The sequence below is a fragment of the Erinaceus europaeus genome, chromosome 19, assembly GCF_950295315.1.
Source record: "Erinaceus europaeus chromosome 19, mEriEur2.1, whole genome shotgun sequence".
Classification (NCBI taxonomy): Eukaryota; Metazoa; Chordata; class Mammalia; order Eulipotyphla; family Erinaceidae; genus Erinaceus; species Erinaceus europaeus.
Genome location: NC_080180.1, coordinates 25310688 through 25331746, shown reverse-complemented (window position 1 = coordinate 25331746; position 21059 = coordinate 25310688). Strand labels below are relative to the sequence as shown.

General features: G+C 37.4%; 1 protein-coding gene across 13 annotated transcripts in view; it reads right to left on the bottom strand.

Moving 5' to 3' along the window:
• Nucleotides 1-21059, bottom strand: part of SRGAP2 (SLIT-ROBO Rho GTPase activating protein 2) — a 290047-nt gene that overhangs the window by 104598 nt on the left and 164390 nt on the right. For 12 of the 13 annotated variants that reach the window (XM_060178745.1, XM_007523113.3, XM_060178749.1 and 9 more), the window contains one exon: nt 19883-20045. In XM_060178745.1, the coding sequence (XP_060034728.1) occupies nt 19883-20045 (163 nt within the window). Of the gene's footprint in view, nt 1-18399; nt 18474-19882; nt 20046-21059 lie in introns of those variants that run through there. The other variant, XM_060178753.1, reaches the window with a different exon arrangement.

The window sequence follows — 21059 nt, the reverse complement described above, 5'->3', positions numbered from 1 at the left end:
TACATATATATATGTGTGTGTGTGTACATACATATATATATGTGTGTACATACATATATATATATATATATATATATATATACACACACACAGACACACAAATATATATATGTATATATAGAGAGAGGGAGAGAGAAACTTCCAGTGGAGGGGATAGGAAATGGAACTCTGGTGGTGGGAACTGTGGAATTGTACCCCTGTTATCTTACAATCTTGTTAAACATTATTAAGTCACTAATAAAACATTTAAAAATTGTATGGAAAACCTCAACCCATTTATGAAGAAGGACTGACACTAACCTATGAATGTTCCAAAGACTTTGAGAGCAAGGGTTAATTCTTTTGTGGCTGGGTAACAGAGGCTACAAAATCAAATGTAAAAGTCCAGGCAGAATTGGATATGAGTATAATACAACCAAGTAAGATATAATCAAACTGATACTGACTTGTGTTTAAATGATACCGAAATATTTTGTTGTTTCAAAGAATATCTATTTTGTTGGTTAATGTATTTTGTATTTAGTGTATTGCTAGTGAAAGTTTTTTTTTTTGACTCTTATCAATAAAATCTGTAAGGGGCCAGGCAGTGCAACCCCAGTAGACCACACATATTATCATATATGAGGACCAGCTTCAAGCCCCCACTTACAGGGGGAAGCTTCAAGATTTGTGGAGAAGTCTTGAAGTCTCCTTCTCTCTGCCTGTCTCTTCCTCTATCTAAAGAAAAAAAGGGGGGTGGGGAGCGAAAATGGTAGTTGAGAGCAGTGGCATCATTGTGCAGGTAATGAGCTATAGTGACAACCCTGGTGGCAAGGAAAAAAAACGAATTAAAAGGTATTAAAGTCAGCTGAGGAGTGGGGAGGGGTATCTTGACTGACATACGATTTCTTTTCCAAAGTAATTCCCAGATATTTTCTCATTGTTACCTTCACATCATTTTCAGGAGCAAGGAGGATACTTCTTTTTCAGTTTGTTAAATATATATATAAGAATTACATGTCAGACCCACAAAATGTGAGTTGGAAGTGGGGGAAAGTCAGCATGTCTTCGCATGCACATGTGCACACATGGGCATACACACACAAGCACACACGTACGAGCCAAACAAAACAAAATAGAACAAAAAAAACAAAATAGCCTCCCTGTCCCAGGGTTACTGGATTGTATTCCTGGTTATTATTTACTGAAAGGACAAGAAAAGTACTCAGACCTCTTTTGTCTTCAGAATGTCCACCGGTGGGTTTCCCCCTCACTTCTATAAACTATGCTATTCTTGTTTTCTTTTTGCTCATTTTAATTACTTTATTTCCTTTCTGGTGGCTTTGTAAACCTCTCTCTAGGTTATATCTTCTTTCTTAAGTAGAAGAAAAAAGCCATTCAATTGTATTCTAGTAAAATAAAAACCCCTCTTTAAAAGGAGTCACATAGAGAGGGAAATGTCCACTTTATTGAAAACTGCTTTTTCCTTCCTTGATACTGAATTTCATGGCTTCATCTATAAGTATCTTTATGTAGTTAATTTTCAAATTTCCTTTCCATTCCTAACCCCACTTCAATTTTATATGCCTAAAAACATATTTAGAATGTTATTTGCCATATTCTGGAGAGTACACAGAATTTAAAATATTAGGTTGGTTTGGTCCCACCTCTGCTACTACCTAAGCAAATACCTTAAAATAAACCATTTCTTGCTAGTTCTGAGACTTTACTAATTATAGGGTTGGCTAGAAGTGGTCTTCACACACACACACACACACACACACACACACACACACACACACACACACACACCAACTCCAATTTCCAATTGCTCCGTCTATACATCTGGAGTTATCTCTGAATCCTCTTTTTGTCATATTCAGCAGTAAACCCTATTGACACCATTTTCAAAATACACCCCTCAATCTGAATACTTCTTACTATTTTCATTGCTACCATTGTGCTACAATCCACTAACATCTTCTGTCTGGATTATATATAGAAGTCTCTTCAACTGGCTTTCTTTTCCTGTTATACAGTGTTCCTCCTTCAATCCTCTCTTAACACAGAGGCCAGAGTAGTCTTATTTAAACACAAGTCAGATTACATCAGACTTCAGTTCCAAACCTTCCAGTGGCTAGCCAATGGCCTCCAAAGCACTTCCTGATACAGTCTGCCTCTCACACTCAACCATATATCGTACCACACTTCCTTTTGCCTACTCTCTGTAAGCCTTCCTTACTGCTTCTCTAACTAAACAGACATGTTGCTTCCTCTGTCTGATAAACAAAACAAGCAAACAAAAACAACAAAATTCCCCTCTGAAAGCTAGACAGATCCCCTATTTCCTCCCAAAATTAGTTCAAATGCCAACTTGTATAGTACAATTCCTAGCACCCGGTCATCCTCTGAAACAGTACAAACATACCGGTTTGCATATTATCTCTTATCTCTCTCTCTTTCTCTTTTTTGCCTTCAGGTTTATTGCTGGAGCTCAGTGCCTGCATTACAAATCCACAGCTCCAGGTGGCCATTTTTAAAAAATTTGACAGGGAGAGAGAAATTGAGAGGGAAGGGGGATAGGGAGGGACAGAGTCAGAGAGACACCTATAGCACAGCTTCCTGCAGGTGGGGAGCCAGGGGCTTGAATCTGGATCCTTGTATGGGTCCTTGCACTTACTATTATGTGCACTTATCTGGGTGCACCAACACCCAACACCATCCTATCTTTTTATCCTACAACACAAGCTCTATGCAAACAAGGACTTCTTCTGTTTTTTGTTATGCACTACATCATAGTGTCTGGATCATGGGAGACACATGGAATACTTGTTGAATGACTGGATGGATTTTAATTCCTCTCTTTTAATACCTCTTTCCACCTCAGCAATATTTATTAATTGTTTTGCAAGTGTCCTAGCAATTCCATCCTTACAGTTCCTATTGCTGTTGTCCTAGTTTATTAGGCCTCTGAGTGACTGTTCTGGCTCTCAAATAGTTTCTTTCTCCTAAGCCAAACTAAATACTGTCCCCAATGCCAATGTAAAATAATGGTTTTCAGGATTTCATTGCTGTACCAGAAATAGCTTTCTGACCATTTGCTCAAACTTACTGAACTAGCTTTCAGTCATCCACATTTAGATTACAAGTCCATCCTACATATTTCTCTCACTGCTAGCCAACAGGAACACTTTTGCTGTCAGACTGCTCTCATGCATCTCTAATGGTGACAGACATAGCAGAGGAAGTGTATCAGATAATATAGAAATATTCAACAAAAAGTTCCATTAGATAATCTAGAGATGGATAATTGAGAATCCTGGCAGCATGTAATTAAAAGAAAATCAGCTCAGTTTTTATTTTTCTATGAAGTTTGCCAAACTCAACTTTCATGAATCTGTTTCTTTTCCATGGTCCCATGGACAACTAATTATCTGTATCAAATAAAAGACTTTTATTAAATAAAAGACTTAAATTGTGACCTCCTTCAGGAGTCTATGATTTGCCTATCTGAGTAGGATGTAAGGAATCTAAAGTCATGAGTCATGTTTAAACTTGCTTTGTAGCATGTTAACAGTGGTAAGTTGAATATTAAGCAATTATAGATAATTAAATAATAAATAATGCTTATTATTAACTTTAAGTGAATGAGTATTGTTACTCCTAAATTAAAATAAAGCAGTGATTTTTCTTTACTTTTTTTAGTCTCTGAAACAAAGGTCAGGTAAGCTATAAACTTTTCCTTGCTTGAGAACTCTAATGAAAGGCTCTGAGATCTAATGCAGACTCTGAGATCGGCAAAAAGAAGGTTTTTCTTTTCCTATCCTCTACCGTCAAAATGAACAGCAAAAGGAAAACCAGATCACAGGGAGATACAAGGCAGGAAAGGATGTGGGTAGAGGGCTTGGATTATTTTGGCATAGGAGAAGAGATGATTAAAGCTGGAGACTTGGGTCTCCTACTCCTCTCCTTTTTACCAAGTATTATAATGCCCTGCAAAATAAGATTAGCTTAGAGAGGTGATGATCACTTTAGCTGGGAGAAGGCACAAGGTGTATTTTCTTCTACATAAATACAACTAAAGTTGTTCTACACCGAACTTTCTTGTTCTTTTAACTTTATTGAGGAATAACTCACAAATGTAACTGTATATATTTAAAAGTGTGCAGCCTGAAATACACCCATGCCCTCACACTTTATGTGTGGTGAGATTACTTAAAAACACAGTCATATGTTACTTAAGTACAGAGATATATACTAAGAAATGTCACTAAGCAATATTGTTATGTTAATCTCAGAGTGTAACTGTACAAACCTACATAGTACAGCCCACTGAATATCTAATGGCATAACCCAATGAGACCACTGCCACATATATAATCCATCATTGACAGAAACAACAAACACTATTTATCAAGCATTACTGTACACCACACTTTCTTCATTCACTAATTTATTGAAGTATCTTTAAGCGGTTCCACATCTTGGCTACTGGGACTAATGCTATAAAGAGCATAGGTATACAGATGGTCTCTCTATAACACTGATTTCAATTCCTCTAGATATTTACCCAGGAGTGGGGTTGTTGCATCATTGGTAGTTCAATTTCTACATTTTTGAGGGCTTGTCACATTTTTTTTTTCCATAATGGCTCTACTGATTTACATCACCACCAACAGTCAATAAGGGTACTTTTCTCCACATCCTTCCAACATTTGTTATCTGTCTTTATAGCAATCATAAAGCATTTTCCTCTCAGTTTTTACTGGTTCTGATGACACTCAGGGAAGAAAAGTGAAGGTATGAGTAATTTTATTCAGTGTAAAGATGAGGAAAATGAAACCTAATATGAGGAAAGAACTCCATGTAGCCATCCAGGGTCCAGGCTGAGGCATAGCTCTGGGATTTCAATTCTCAGCTTAGTTCAGAAACAATGAAGACAGAAGAGGAAGAAAAAGGGTAAAGAGGGGGAAACCCTCTCTTCTTGCTTTTTATCAGATTAAAATAGAGTATTACCAAATGAAAGGAGAGTCCATCTAGTCACTCCAATGCCACATGACTTTCAAGAATATGTAACATGTAAATGTTCCAGAACAGGTGCAGTAGAGAGTCAAGACAACACAGTCTAATAACCACAGAGAATGTATGAACAAGTTGTGGGCTAGCTAGATGCTATAGTATGCTATAGTAGTAAACACAATGTGTTTAAAAGATGTTGTGATGTAGAAAAATTACTCATGTAAAGTATTTAATAAGTCCCTGGGAATATCTAGTAGCTATTTATTATTAGCCATACTTGTTTTTATCACTGCTAAAAATTTTAGAATAATAATAGTATTATTTTAGAATGAGAAGCTTCCAACCATTAGTATAGTTTCTCCTACGAGTAAACTAATGTCTACTTGAATAGTTCCTGATGACTTGGATTAGTAATCTTCCCCATTGCTCAAAAAGGTGTCCTGTATTCATGAACTAGAGGTGGAGAGATGGTCCAAAGTAACATGTCTGTAATTATGAACCAATGTTAAGAGTTATCAAATGAATAATTAAATTGGTGCCCAATACTTTTATGAAAGCACTAAACATAATGCCAAACAGTGGGGTTTTGGAAGGAGAAAAATTTTAACTGTAAATGAGAGGGCCCAAATCATTATCACCCAAATATAGTGGGTAGTGGGGTGATAAATATTGTTATCACTACTGTGGGTTAACTAGATACTATATATTTTTCCTGATATAATGAAACATTAAGTACATAGTATCATTTACACACACATACACACACACACACTCACACTCACACACACACCCAAGAATTGGGTTTTAGAACCACTTTTTTTTTTTGTAGGAAGTACAGGACATGAGAATAAGTTAAACTATATATGAAGCAACTTGATAAATCTATGGGGCAAACGGGCCTGATCTATTTAACAAATCAGTATCATGGAAAAAGGAACTATACCAGATTAAAGGAGACTTACGGTACTCCAAATCAGTGCACATGAATAAGTACATTAGGGGGCCAGGTGGTGGCTCACTCGGTTGAGTGCACAGGTTACAATGCATAAGGACCAACATTCAAGCCCCCTTTCCCCAACTGCATGGGGGAGGCTACATGAGTGGTGAAACAGGGTTGCAGGTGTCTCTCTATCTCTCTCCCTCTCTATCCCCCCTTCCTCTCAATGTCTGGCTGTCTTTATCCAATAAGTAAATAAAGATAATAAAAAAATTTTAAAAGTACATTAGACAAAGCAGTTGGCAAGGACATTTTTAGAATAGTGAAGAAGATATTTATATGATGTGGCTAGTAGATGAGATTTTAAAAAATCCATTGAAATGAGCATTCTGGGTATGATGACTGCCTATTCTGAATTACAGAGTGCTACTCCAGTAATCACTTTGGGTTTAGAGAGGAATGTTCAGTGACCTTGTATAGAAGATCAGAGGTTACTTGGAGGAGAACTGTAGCTTTCAGAGAACTGAAACACATGGGCAGCTGAGAAAGAAAAACAGAGAAGCACGACTAAGCAGCAGTATTGTGGGGTCCTGGTCCTGCTGTGGGGAGCAGGAGGGTGGTCCTGTCAGGGGGAACAGTGAGGAAGTGACCAAGTCCAAGGCATCTCAGCTCTGAGATCCTAGTCTTCTAGTCAGACAGTGAAGAATTTAAGTTACAGGGGCCATGCAGTGGCATATCTGGTTAAGTGCACACATTACAATGTGAAAGACCCAGGTTCAAACCCCCTGGTCCCAACCTGTAGGGAAAAAGCCTCACAAGTGGTGAAGCAAGGTTGCAGGTGTCTGTGTCTCTTTCTTTCACTATCTTTTTCCCCTCTCAATTTCTCTCTGTCTCTATCCAATAATAAATGAATAAAAATATTTTTAAAAGATCATTAAAAAAAGAATTTGAGATACAAACTAGGATTAATTACTATCAGCAGGTACTAAAGTAGTGGAAAATACCTAGTGTGCCTGAAATCACACTGGAAACTATCACGTTTAAATTCAGCTGTGTATGATATTAGAAATGAAGCCTTAGTACCCTAGGAACAGGTAGTGGCACTGAAGCTGGCTAGAGCAGCAATATCATAGGCCACCATTTTCTGAATACAAGTTCATCCCTGTGCTCCAAAGCTATAGCTCTGTAAGTCCAGAGTGTGAGCAACAAACACACCGACTGAGTTCTGGTGGATCATAGGCACTGGAGAGAGCAGACTGCTGTCCTGTCCAACTCACAAAGTTCTGATGTGCAAGCATACTACTATTCCTAGAGATAGCTTCACCCTTTCCTACTTTGCTTGCCTGAGGCCTGGAGTCCACCCTAGACCACAGCAGGTCCATTCATCCTGGCTTTTGGTTTTCCGTTGCTTGAGGGCTTAAGGCCTACCCTCTTCTGAGACAACTCCATTCCATTCTTCTAATAGAGCCAGGTCAACCCTCTTGAGCAGTAATTCTGCTACTGCAGAGCTCTCTGGCCATCTCCAGCTTCTCTTGTCAACACTAAAGTTCTCTCCAGTGTGACCCTAACCCTGCCCCCTGCCAAACATCTCTAAATTCTCCAGCAGGGGCTCTCATCAGTGTGGAAGTACCAAGCAGTACTTACTTTAGTAAGCTAGCAGACCCCAATGCCAAGTCCTCTCAGCCTTTCTTTTAACCACTTTTAAATGGATAAGTTGTCAACTGCCAGTCCCAACCACCATGGCCCCATCTCCACACCAGTGGAAAAATTCTTCAGACATCATTTAGCTATTTCTAAGGCAGAACCAAAACTATTAATCCCAGAGGCTGGGAAAACCAGAAGTAACCAAACTAAATCCATTTGTAACAGAACAGAATTCTTGTAAGAACATTCATCCCTGCTCAGTCCCAATCCAGTACAGTTCCCCAGTAGAGACCACTGTAATACAGCAATCATAACCAAGAGACAGAGGAAATCACCCTCACCAAGCAGTTAAGAAAAGAAAACCGTCAAATATATTAGAGATGGGTAAGCCTCCTAGGGAACACTTAAGATCATTAGTACTTGTGATGTTCACTGAAAGAAGGGAATTAATGGTAGGAAACTTCAAAAGAACAAGCATAACACATGAGATAAAGTATGAGATGAAACCTGGGAGAAATAAAGAGTTAAAGGCCACAACAGGTGAGCTAAAGGACACAGTAGTCAAACTATGAACACAGTTGAAGGCCCAACAGTAAACTGTAAGAAGTGTAAGGTCTAATTAGCTTGAAGATGAAGCAGGGAGAAGAAGGAAAAGGAAAAGAAAAGGAGAAACAATGAAGAAAACAGCAGAGGCTTGTGGGACATTAAAAGGACCAAGCAAATGGGGTCAGAGGGCACCAATCCAACTGAACATACAAGTGCAAAGCATACATGTGCAAAGACCTGGGTCCAAGCCCCTAATCCCCACTTTCAGACGGCAAGGGTGCTTCATAAGTGGTGAAGCACTGCTAAAAGTCTCTTATTTTTACTTCATGTTCCCCAACCCCTCTTTTCCTTTCTGTTTCTGCCTCTATCAAAATAAAGGAAAGAAAAAGGGAGAAAGAAAATAAATGGCCCCTGGCAGTGGTGAAGTCATCACGTAGGCATGGAGTTCCAGCAATAACCCTGGCAGCAAAAACAAACAAATACACATACATACCATCCATCATAGATCTCCCAGAAGGAGATGAGAGAAGAAATGAATGCCATGTTGCAGGAGATAACTGAGAACTCCCCCCAAATTGAGCAAAGGAGAAGATATACACATCTACAGAACTCAGAGAGTACCAAAGAACATGAATGCAGATATGCTGACACTCTGACAATTATCATAATAAAATTGGCACAAATAAAACGATAAGCAAAGAATCCTGAGGGTAGCAGGATAAAAACAAAGAATCACCGAAAGGAGAAACTTCCTATGACTATCAGCAGCCTTTCTGATAGAAACTCTAAAGGCCAGAAGGAAATGCAAATATTCAGAGAGCAGGGGAGTCGGGCGGTAGCACAGTAGGTTAAGCGCATGTGGCACAAAGCGCCAAAAACCAGCAGTAAGAATCCCGGTTCGAACCCTGGCTCCCCACCTGCAGGGGAGTCACTTCACAAGCAGTGAAGCAGGTCTGCAGGTGTCTATCTTTCTGTCCCCTCTCTGTCTTCTCCTCCTCTCTCCATTTCCTCTGTCCTATCCAATAACAATGACATCAATAAGTACAACAATAAAACAACAAGGGCAACAAAAGGGAATAGATAATAATAAAAAAGAAATAGAGAGCAGTAACAAAGACTTTCAACCGAGAACATTCTATACCACTAAACTGTTATTCAGATTGGATGAGGGGGGGAAGCTTCTCATATTAGCAATATTTGAAGCAATGTATCCCTATAAAACCAGTTCTTATGGGAATTATATTTAAAAAATAGGGGTGAAGGAGATAGCATAATGGTTATGTAAAGAAACTAAGTTTCAGTGTCTCAGATTCAACCCTGGACCTGCACCACCATAACCTAGAACTGAGCACTGCTCTGGTAAAAATGAGTGGATGGATGGATGGATGGATGGATGGATGAATAAATCAATAAATAAATATCCTCAAACACTAAAAGAGAAAGCAAGAACATTCAATACCATATAAAGATATATGAAATCCATAGTTTCACTAAGACTCATAATCTGAACTCACCCATTAAAACATAAAGAACAGTAGGACGGGTCAAGAAACAGAACCCAACCATATGCTGCTTAAAGAAAACTCAATAAATCAGAAAGAACACAGGGTTAATGTGAAAGACTGGCAAACAAATCACATAAACTGATGGGTCACAAAAGAATATGGGGCAGCCATACTTCAAAAAAACTTTAAGATAGACAAAATATTAAGAGACATAGATAAGCATTATAATATGTTGCTAAATCTCCACCTTTTTCAAGTTTTCCTGGCTTTCTTTTTTTGTGGTTGACTAGTAGTTTGATTCTACTTTAGAAATGATAAAGCTGAAAGTCTCACATTCCAAACAAACTAGAAACAGTAGTCAGTCTATCTGCTACCCACTATAAGGAAGATAGAATTTGAAGTTCAAACAAAGCCTGTCAAGTTATAAACTTTATAAACATCTTGGGTATTCCATGGAAACTCAAGAATAGTCAGGCCTTAGATCTACAGAATGTAGGACAAGGTCAAAATAGATCATTTTTAATAGAGCATAAAATCAATTCCACAAGTTGAAGGTGATTAACCAGTCAGTGAAGCAGGTCTGCAGGTGTCTGTCTATCTTTCTCTCCCCTTCTCTGTCTTCACCTCCTCTCTCCATTTCTCTCTGTCCTATCCAACAACAATATTGATGACATCAATAACAACAACAACAACAACAACAATAAAACAACAAGGGCAACAAAAGGAAATAAATAAATGTTTTAAAAAAACTCGTAAAATACATGATTAGAGAAAAATAAGCATTTAGGACATACTACAATGTGTAATATTTATAAAAGGCATGTTCTAAAAATGCATTCTTATTTTTTAGTTTTTAATTTCTTTACTGGGGGATTAATGGTTTAGAGTCAACAGTAAAATACAATAGTTTGTACATGCGTAACATTTCCCAGTTTCCCACATAACAATACAACCCACTAGGCCCTTCTCTGCCATCATATTCCAGGACCTAAGCCTTCACACCCTATCTGAGTCTTTTACCTTGGTATAATACATCAACAAAAAATGCATTCTTATTATTAGTAGTAGTATCATCATCCCACAGAGAGTTAGGAGATCAAAGTGTACTCAAAAGCAGACTGAGAAGCCCTAAGGTTCCTGGGGGTAAACATTACTCCTCAATTTGATTTTGGCATAATGCTATGTTTAAAGTATTCACTAAAATACCAATTGATCACATGCTTTTCCAATAGAATGCTATATTCAAATACAACATTGCATGTGAACAGTTTTTAATTTTCTGTTCATCACACTTCTTTTTCTCTTCCTATGTGTTTTTTTTTATTATTACTTTCCTTCAGAGTATCTTAATTATCCCTTGGTTTATAAAGATCTAATACAGGGGCTGGGAGGTGGCACACCCACCAGGTTGAGCACACATGTTACAAAGCACAAGAACCTAGGTTCAAGCCCTTGGTTCCCACCTGCAGGGGGAAGCTTCACAAGTGGTGAAGCAGGGCTGAAGATGTCTCTCTGTTTCTCTCCCTATCTCCCCCTTACTCTCTCAATTTATGTTTCTATCCATAATAAATAAAAATAATTAAGAAAAAATTTAAAAATTAAGTAAAGATCTAGTATTGTAAATTATATTTTTTGCACCTTCTAAACATAGTACCTTAAACTCTGCCACAAAAGGTAGATAAATATCTGAGAACTAAAACACATAAAAGGCAAATATGTAAGCAAATACAGCAGGCATTTTGATGCACAAAATTCTTTTAAGCTGAATCTTCCTAAGTTTATAGAGAGAGGGAAAAAGAAAAAAAAAGCCTGGACCACCCAGAGAGAAACCCAAAGGGAGAGGATACAGATGCAGCTGACTCAGTGTCACAGAAACCAAAGCTAAAACACCAGGAACAGTACTAGCTGCAAAGCTCCTCTGAGTGTTGGCTTTCGCAAAGAGCCTGATGCCCTTCATCAGCAGAGATACCTTTGAAGTAGCTGGCAGTTTTCCATCTCCAACTAAAATAAGCTCAGCTTCACATCCTATTCATTTTGTTCAGAAAGGATGTCTATCAGATATGAGTAAAGCTCAATTAATCAGAACAGATTTTTGTTACCGACAAGATAAACTGGGCAATAGGAAGAGCTGTCTGTAAAGGACTACTCAAAGCTGTTAGTAACCATATTGTAATGTGGAGGAAATCCAGACAACAATTCAGTGAGGGTATAGGGTGTGAGCTGGATTGGAGCAGAGAGGGAGCAACAAAACACTCATCCACTGTCCCCAAAGAGGTCTCCAAGTAAATCCTTTCTTGAGAGGGCAGTACACAGGGATATACCTTTAGAAATTCATCTTTCTCCATTCACTAAATCTATAAAAACTACTAGGGATTCTCAATTAAACCAGCACTGTGAGTCACATCTACTATTTATGACACCACCAGCATAGAGCATGCCACCTTTCATATTAGAATCATCTTCCTTCACAAATGCCAAAGAGCTGGACTCAAAGGCTCCCTAAAAAGTGCAACCCCTTACCCAATATGAGTAAACAGGAGGCAATTTATAACACTTTTACTTTCAAATGTCTTTTCTCCTCTTTTACTACCAGACCTATGTCATTGGTGCCAAAGGAAATCTGACTGGTCTGGCAGTTCTCTTGTGATTGAATTCTAGAGAAAAGTGTTTCCTTCTTGCATTCTCTAGTTAGTGTGACTTGGTTTTGTGAAGTGAGAGCTAACCTTTGTTGCTCTCCAAGAATAAGGTACAGAAAGCACAATGGGTTGCCTAAAGAAGCCAACTTAGAAGGTTCAATAGTCTGTTACAAGTGCAAATATGGTCAATATACAGACATAACCATATAGCTCAGCTGTTATTTCTGCTCTTGAGTTTCCCCTAGGTGGAAAGCAGATATGTATAGCAGTGGTTTTTAACTCTGTTGTAAGTAAGAATTCCCTATGTCTACCACCGATGGTGGGGTGAAGCTTTGGCAAATTACTTAAAAAAATTTTTTTTTTAAGTTAACTTTACTTAGGATGAATTTCATACATAAAATATATACACATGCATGATACTAGGCATCTTTTCATGTACTTGTTGACCAATTATATATCTTCTTTAGTTGAGTGTCTATTAAAAATCATTTTCCCATTAAAAATATTTGGTAGGTAGAGTTGGGGGACAGAAGACAGTTGCTGTGTGTGATACAAATTTAAGTTCCAATACCAAATGAGAATTTTACAGCACTAAGGGAAGTTCTAGTGCTATGATGCTTTTTCACACTCTAAATTTTAAAAAATTAAGAGGTTGCCTCAGAAATGGTGAAAGTGCACATAGGAGGTTCTGGCGCTTATGCACACACACAGATTGGGGGTAGTTTAAATTGTTATTGATATTTAAATTTAATACTTAATTCTGTCTTTTAATATTTAATTCTGAGTTTATTATGCATCACCCTGGTAATAGTCAGTTTATGTGTATTACAAATAATTCCTTCTAGTCTGTGACATACCTTTTATTTTTTTAACAGTGTCTTTCCAAAGGCAAAATTCCAGTACTAGATTAAGTCTAATTTATCTCTTTTTCCTTTTATAGCTCATGGTTTTTACATCCTAAGAATTCTTTGTCTACTCAAGGTCATGGAGACATTTTTCTTTCTTTCTTTTTTTAACTCCCTAAGTGATTCTCATACCCAGGCAAAGTTGAGAACTGCTAGTCAACTGGGAATCTGACCTAGCTTTCTCAATTTAGGTTTCTGTTGCAGAAATTTAGGCTAATATAGATAAAAACAGAGGTATCTGAAATATTATAAAAAGAAAGCTGCAACTGAGAGTCTTATGACTCTCTGAGTTGACTGGCTTCCAAGCCTAACTATGAGCAGCTGTTAAGGGTAAGAAAAAGTTTGTTGAAAAGCAAAATCAGAGGTATTTTGGTGTGTTCAAGATAAGTGAATAGAGAGAGAACAGGATTGTCCTCTGCCCTGTGGAGAAAAGCACACCCAAATATATTTCAGTTTAAACTGAGGAAGAAATTATTTATACTTTCTGGGGTTATTTAGAACATGAGGCTCAAAGGGACTACAAGGAGCTCAGAGTCAGATTTGGCAGTGTTTGGCGACCATTTTGAAGTCATCACACTAAACAAACGAAGGTGGCAGCAATAATATTTGTCCAAAACTCAGTTCCAAAAGGGGTTAGACAGACTAAGCTTTCATTACACGAAAGGAGATGTCAAAAGCATCAAATGGGCTCAATTTCCCCTGGAATCCTAGACAAAGTGGGTCTGTTTCTAAGTTGTGGACAGGAGTCTACTTTCTCCAGATGTCATATTTAGCTAAAGGAATCTCTACCATGGCTTCATGCAAAATGTAAAATATGTCCCAGAAGACATAATAACCACAAACCAGAGGGCCAGCAGGGAGCACCCCTAAAGAGTTCCAGTAGTATAGAAAGGCCAATTGTGTAGCCACCCTGACATCCCCAAATTAGCTGTAGGCCAGATTTTTGGTCAGTTCTCACACTTAATGTATCTTTGTTATAGATCCTGCCCCCTGGGAGACAAATCTGCTACTCTTATTTCACTCTGAACTTCCAGCTGCTTGCCTAAACCCCATGTAGGAGAAATAACACAATGCTGGCACTTAACACTTTCATACCTCTTTGAAGGTTTCTGTGCAAGAGAAATGATTAGGTTAATTCTGTAAATAAGTGAAATATCTGGATACAGTGGAAAACAGCAAAAAATACCAAATACCTTTTACCCAGCATAATATACTTCCTCATCCCCACAGCACCTGGCCCATAGTGTTGGAGCAAGAGCTCTGTCATCCTTGTGTGCAGGGGTTTCCATGTAAGATGTTTTTGTACATGTTTGAGTTTCTATGGCCTCTTCCCTTCCCCTCTCAACCACACAGAATGTTGCTACTGTATTTATTAACTGCACTCTCCTTGTGTTTATACATATCGAACACATGTAAATCTTAAAAATACAAGAAGAAAAGAGTAGACATCAGCTTTGGATTCTATAGCCAGATGACTGGATTTAAATACTAGTCTTATGCCTTTTTTTTTCCCCCACTCTAATCTTTCTAAAACTCAGTTTCCTGCTTACAAATAGGGATAATAATACTTTATAGCTATTGTAGGAATTAAACAAGACAATGTATAGAAAGTGCTTACTGTACTTGGCACATAAAGATTCATGAGTTTTTCATTATCATTAACTTTTCCAATGAATCATTAGTTAGCTTAATAGATCATAAATGGATATAAAAAGAAAACCTGTGACTTTATCCAAGAACAAACAGAGTCAAACTCACATAAAGCAGAGCTGTTTACATGTAACTTAGAATAAAGGTATCTTTCCTTAAGCCTATCTCTAGATAAATTTTCCTTTTTGTGACTAGAACTAAGTTGGAAAGTAAAATGAAAATTTTATCTATTTTGTACATTTGGATTCCAGTTTGGCATCTATTGGTTTCTGATTACTATAGATAGCAGAATCTGAAACAATGTTTTATTCCTCAATAAACATGGTTCTCATTTGACTAAATTAGCTTCCTCTTTCCATATCCATGCCTACTTTTATATGTTTTTATTTCTGAATCTGAAATTCATCTATCACAATTTGATAACGGTCACCCAATAACTAGAAGGAAGTTTCCACCATAAGATACCCTTGTCATCATAGAACTACAGTATATAAGATTTAGAAGGAATTATGGAGACCACATGAGGGACAACATAGCCAGATCCATTCCTGGGTTCTCTTGTTGATTACCATGTCTTAACCAGTGGGATGCTAGTTATTTTCACTGAACACACTTAACACAAATTACTAAAAAACTAAGAACTATAGGGGCCAGTCAGTAGTGCACCTGGCTGAGGGCACACCATGTGCAAGGATCTGGGTTCAAGCCTTCAGCCCCCATCTGCAGGAGGGAAATTTCACAAGTGGTGAAGCAGTGGTTTAGGAGGCTTTCGTTCTCTCTCCTTATCTCTCCCTCCCCACTCAAATTCTGTTATTTATTTATTTTTCCTCCAAGGTTATTGCTGGGGCTTGGTGCCTGTACTATGAATCCACTGTTCCTGGAGGCCATTTTTCCCATTTTGTTGCCCTTGTTGTGGTTGTTATTGTTATTGTTGCTATAGCTGTTGTTGTTGTTGGATAGGACAGAGAGAAATTGAGAGAGGAGGGGAAGACAAAGAGGGGGAGAGAAAGATACCTACAGACCTGCTTCACCACTTGTGAAACGATCCCCCTGCAGGTGGGGAGCTAGAGGGTTGAATGGGGATCCTTATGCCAGTTCTTGCGCCATGTGATTAATCTGCTGTGTTACCACCCAGCCCCCTCAACTTCTGTCTTTATAAGACAACAACAACAACAACAACAACAACAACAAAAATTCTGGGCAGAGTCATTTATTAGAAAAGCAGAGTTCTCATCCAGCCACAAAAGACTTAAATTACTCTTATGTTCCATTAAGCCAGACTCCACCTTAAGAGTTCTCTGCCTATATTAGTACCCCAAGAGAGAAAACAAAGAGCTTATTCACCTATGGGATGGTAAAACTAGATTTCAGCAATCCTATTCAAATCTCCAATTAACTGTTAATTCATCAAAATTAGAAGGATATAAAGAGAATTATATTCTTTGTAAAATTTAAAGAGAATTATTCTTTATAAAGAATATAAAGAGAATTATAAAGACATGAAGAGAAAGTCCAATGATTGGTAACTATATGGAAAAATATGAACAACTCTCAAAAACATAATGTTGACTTAGAGAAATTAGACCCAAAAGGATACAAACTATACACAATTCTGGTTATTTTATTTTATTTTATTTTATTTTATTTTATTTTATTTTATTTGGACCAGAGAATCACTCAGCTCTCACCTATGGTGGTGCTGGGGATCAAATCTGGGTCCTCTCAAAGGAAAATCCCACATGCTAACAACACTGTGCTATCTCTTGGCCCAGTGGCTCTATAGATACAAAGCATTAAGTCATAAAAAATTAATCTCTGTTGTTAAAAAAACACAACAGTGGTCCAGGAGATGGCACAGTGGATAAAGCAGTGGACTCTCAAGCATGAGGTCCTGAGTTCAATCCCTGGTAGCACATGTACCAGAGTGATACCTGGTTCTTTCTCTCTCCTTCTATCTTTCTCATGAATAAATAAATAAAATATTTTATAAAAAATAAAAAAAAAAAACAGAACAACTGTTATCTTTGAAAATGAGGAGCTCCATCGTCAATTCCTTGATCACTAGACACATGAGGACTGTTTCTGGGTTACTGAAATATTCTACTTGCTGATCTTGGCCTAGGCACACAGATATGTTTAGTATTTTTTTTAAATGTATAAAACCTATGATATACCATTTGCCTCCACTGAAATGTAATTATACACATTTTTATGAGAAATAAAAATTCTTCACACAACAGCTCAGAAATACAAATAGAATTCACAGGCAGATTTTCCTTCTGGAGAGCAAATGTTCTAGACTTTGATATATGGTTGTTACCTTCAAAATAAACATATATCAGCGGGTTAAGTGCATGTGGCGCGAAGCACAAGGACTAGCGTAAGTATCCCAGTTCGAGCTCCTGGCTCCCCACCTGCAGGAGAGTCACTTCACAGGCGGTGAAGCAGGTCTCTCCCTCTCTCTGTCTTCTCCTCCTCTCTCCATTTCTCTCGTCCAAACAATGATTACATCAATAATAACAACAATAATAACTACAACAACAATTAAAAAAAGAAAAACACAAGGGCAGTAAAAGGGAAAATAAATAAACATTAAATAACCCAAAACAAACATATCAAGAGATCTTGAGGGACTACACAACCCTCTTAGCTTGGTTCTTCTCTAACCTCCTAAAGCTAGAGGGAAAAAAAGGGGGTGGGGTGGGGAGTGGAGAGAAGAAATTAGATGAAATCTGGATAGCTGAACCTCTTCTTAGAGAACATTTTTCTCAGATAAACAAAAACAAAACAAAGAAAAAAAAATAGAAGTAGGCCCAAGATATAGTGAAATGGATAAAGCACTGGATTCTCAAGCATGAGGTCCTGAGTTTGGTCCCTAGCATCCCATGTGCCAGAATGATGCTATGTTTCTCTCACACTAATAAGTACATATATTTTTTAAATGAGTGGAGAGGAATAGGGAGATAGTATAATGGTTATGCAAAAATATTTTTATGGCTGAGGCTGTGAGGTCCCAGGTTCAATCCTCAAAAACACCATAAGCTAAAACTGAGCAGTGCCTTAGGAAAAAAAGGGTGGGGGTGGTGAAGGAAGAGGGAGAGGAGGATAAGAGAAGAATGAAATCATCAATGAATCATTTCCTTATAATAATAAGTGGCTATCAAGATAGAGAAGAGTTAAAATAGTATATGATTATACCAAAGTTCCACCTAAATAAATAAATACATTTGTAATTAATAATGTTGCATATCATTAAGGTGTACATAATTATTTGATATGTGTACATATACACAATAAAATGAATATAGTCAAATGAATTAAAATAATCTTCTCACATATTTATCTTTTTGTGTAATAATAGATCACCTGAAAATCTTAGCATATTTTCACTATTTAGTACAGTATTATTAACTACAGGTATTTATTCAAGTCACATACAGACTTCATTGAGTGTTGCAGACTAATGTAAATAAATAATAAATAAGCAAGCTGGAACAGATGCTGGAAACCACAAGAAAATGGTGAAAAATACCCACTCTCCTAAATCAAGAATGCCCTCAACCACAGCACAGCTGGACCAATAAAAATAGTCTTCCTGAGTCCTCACTGACTTGGACAAATCAAGGAATGATATTATTCAGGTATTATTCTGGGAGTTCTCTCTCTTTGCTTTCTCTTCATTGTCAGATGACTATACTTTAATATGACTAGAAGACTTCTTCACAGGTAGATGGAAAACACTAAATCAAGTCTTTTTTTACATGTTGGTATAACTAAAAATGATTGAGCTCTAATAATTCTAGACTTACTAAGAATTGGGTATTCTCTTAGCATTAAGAATTTAGAAAACTGACAAAGATCTATGGCTCTTACTGACCACAGTGTTGCTTATTGAAGTTCCATCTCTCCCAATTTCAAATCTTATTGCTCGTATTGGTCAACTGGAAACAAATAAATTCTCCATATATAAAGTCAGTGAAATAAATAGCTTTGCACATCTTTGTACATATGATCTGTGGAGTGATTATTCATATTCATTTTCTATAAATGGTAAAGCTTAAACAATTATTCCATTCATAGCTGAAATTGAGGAAACACTAGAAAAGAGGACCCTGGGCTTCTAAGAGGCTGACTCAGCCACTGATACGTACAGTGAATTTATAATAATAATAACCAAATTCATGAGTTCACCTTAGCTGAGAGGAGGACTCAGAAAGAGAATTAAACCAGAACCATAAATATACATGAATTTGATAAATTATGCAAAAGAACAAAACATGAAATTATATTGGAAGTCATGAATCTCAACAGTTCACAAATCACCTGAAGAATATTTACCAAACACATTCATTATTAAGATCAATATGTGCAGAATAGCATTATACTATTCCTAAGGCTGTAATCTGCAAGTGGTGACTTTTCCCTAATAATTTTTTCCTTAAAGAAAAAAAAGAAAAATAACTAAACATTTCTTTTCATCAACACATAGTATGAAGAACAAGTGCAAAGTCTTTTAGTGGCCAATAAGTTATTCCTTTTTCTATAGGGAAAAAGCACAACAGAAGTCGATCACACTTTCATGCCTAAGGTTCAGAGATTCCAGGTTCAATCCTTAGCACTGCCATACGCCAGAGTTGTGCAGTATTATTGTCTCTCTCTAATAAATTTATTTAGTAAAAAATTATTTCAAAAAGACATTTAATGTACAAGACTGTATCACTGTTCCACCTAAGTATGTCTGATTAGAAATATCTGTATACCTTTTTTTTAAAAAAATATTTATTTTATTTATTTATTCCCTTTTGTTGCCCTTGTTGTTTTATTATTGTAGTTATTATTGTTGTTGTCGTTGTTGGATAGGACAGAGAGAAATGGAGAGAGGAGAGGAAGACAGAGAGGAGGAGAGAAAGATAGACACCTGCAGACCTGCTTCACCGCCTGTGAAGCGACTCCCCTGCAGGTGGGGAGCCGGGGTTCGAACCGGGATCCTTATGCCGGTCCTTGTGCTTTGCGCCACCTGCGCTTAACCTGCTGCGCTACAGCCCGACTCCCTCTGTATACCTTTTTAAAGAGTCTTCCTGAGTCCTCACTGACTTGGACAAATCGAGGAATGATATTATTCAGGTAGATGTCACTCAGGGTGGTGTGGTCCCTGCTCTCCCGCTTCACCTGGTTTAAGAGGAGATTCCAGCAGTTGACTGGAGAAAGTACATTCTGATCCTTCCTGTAAAGAGACGGGGGGAGAAAAAAAACTCAGTACTGATAAACCCTTAGAGTCAATCTATGATTATAATCTATATCACAAAATATCAACTAAAGTCAAATCAAGAATACAAATGTCTTTTTTAAGGATGGACTTCTACATTTCTATTTTTCTAAAAGTTCTGTGGAGAAAAGTGCTTCTTCAGAAGGAGGGGAAGCAAAAGAGAAAGAGGAAAAGGCAAAGCTGGTGAACATCTACTATGGTCAAGAAGTTTGGTGAATCCCTTTAAGCAATTTTTCTAAGCTTTTTTACTGTAAGAAAAAAATAGCATGATTCTCATTTTACTGATCATAATCCTGTGTTGCCCAACTAGAATAGGTCCTGACTAATTGATTCCAAAGCCTATACTCTTATGTGGTCTGTGGCTAAAGTTAGAGCCAGAAATTAGTCTGTCTAAAGACAGATCACTAGAGCAATGATTTACTATAGGATTTAGTGAAGAAAACTTTACAGACATTTACCATGAAAAGGTTACCAAACACTCTTCAGTTTTATAAAACCTATTAAAGGATATTTTCATTTCATTGATTGAGCCATTATCTCAGGTCCTACAAAACCAACAGTATAAGCTATATGTGAAAACTAAAGTTTCTATAGTCTGAGTGGAGCAGTAACATGCCAAACCTAGATGTTTATTTCTAATGAAATTTGTTGTGACCCAGTACTCATTAAAGCCATCAAATTCTGTATCTGCAAGTTGGGTTTCTTTGAGAAGAGAAATGAAATGTAAGGATTTTTTTTTTTGTGTGTGTATGTTCTTGGGGTTTATTATATATGTGACATATGGCTGAATTATTTTTTTAAATTATCTTTATTTATTGGATAGAAGCAGCCAGAAATCGAGAGGAATGGGGTATAGAGAAAGAGAGAGACAGAGAGACACCTGCAGCCCTGCTTTACCACTCGCAAAGTTTTCCCCCTGCAGATGGGCACTGGGGGCTTGAAACCAGGTCCTTGCACATTGTAACATGTGTA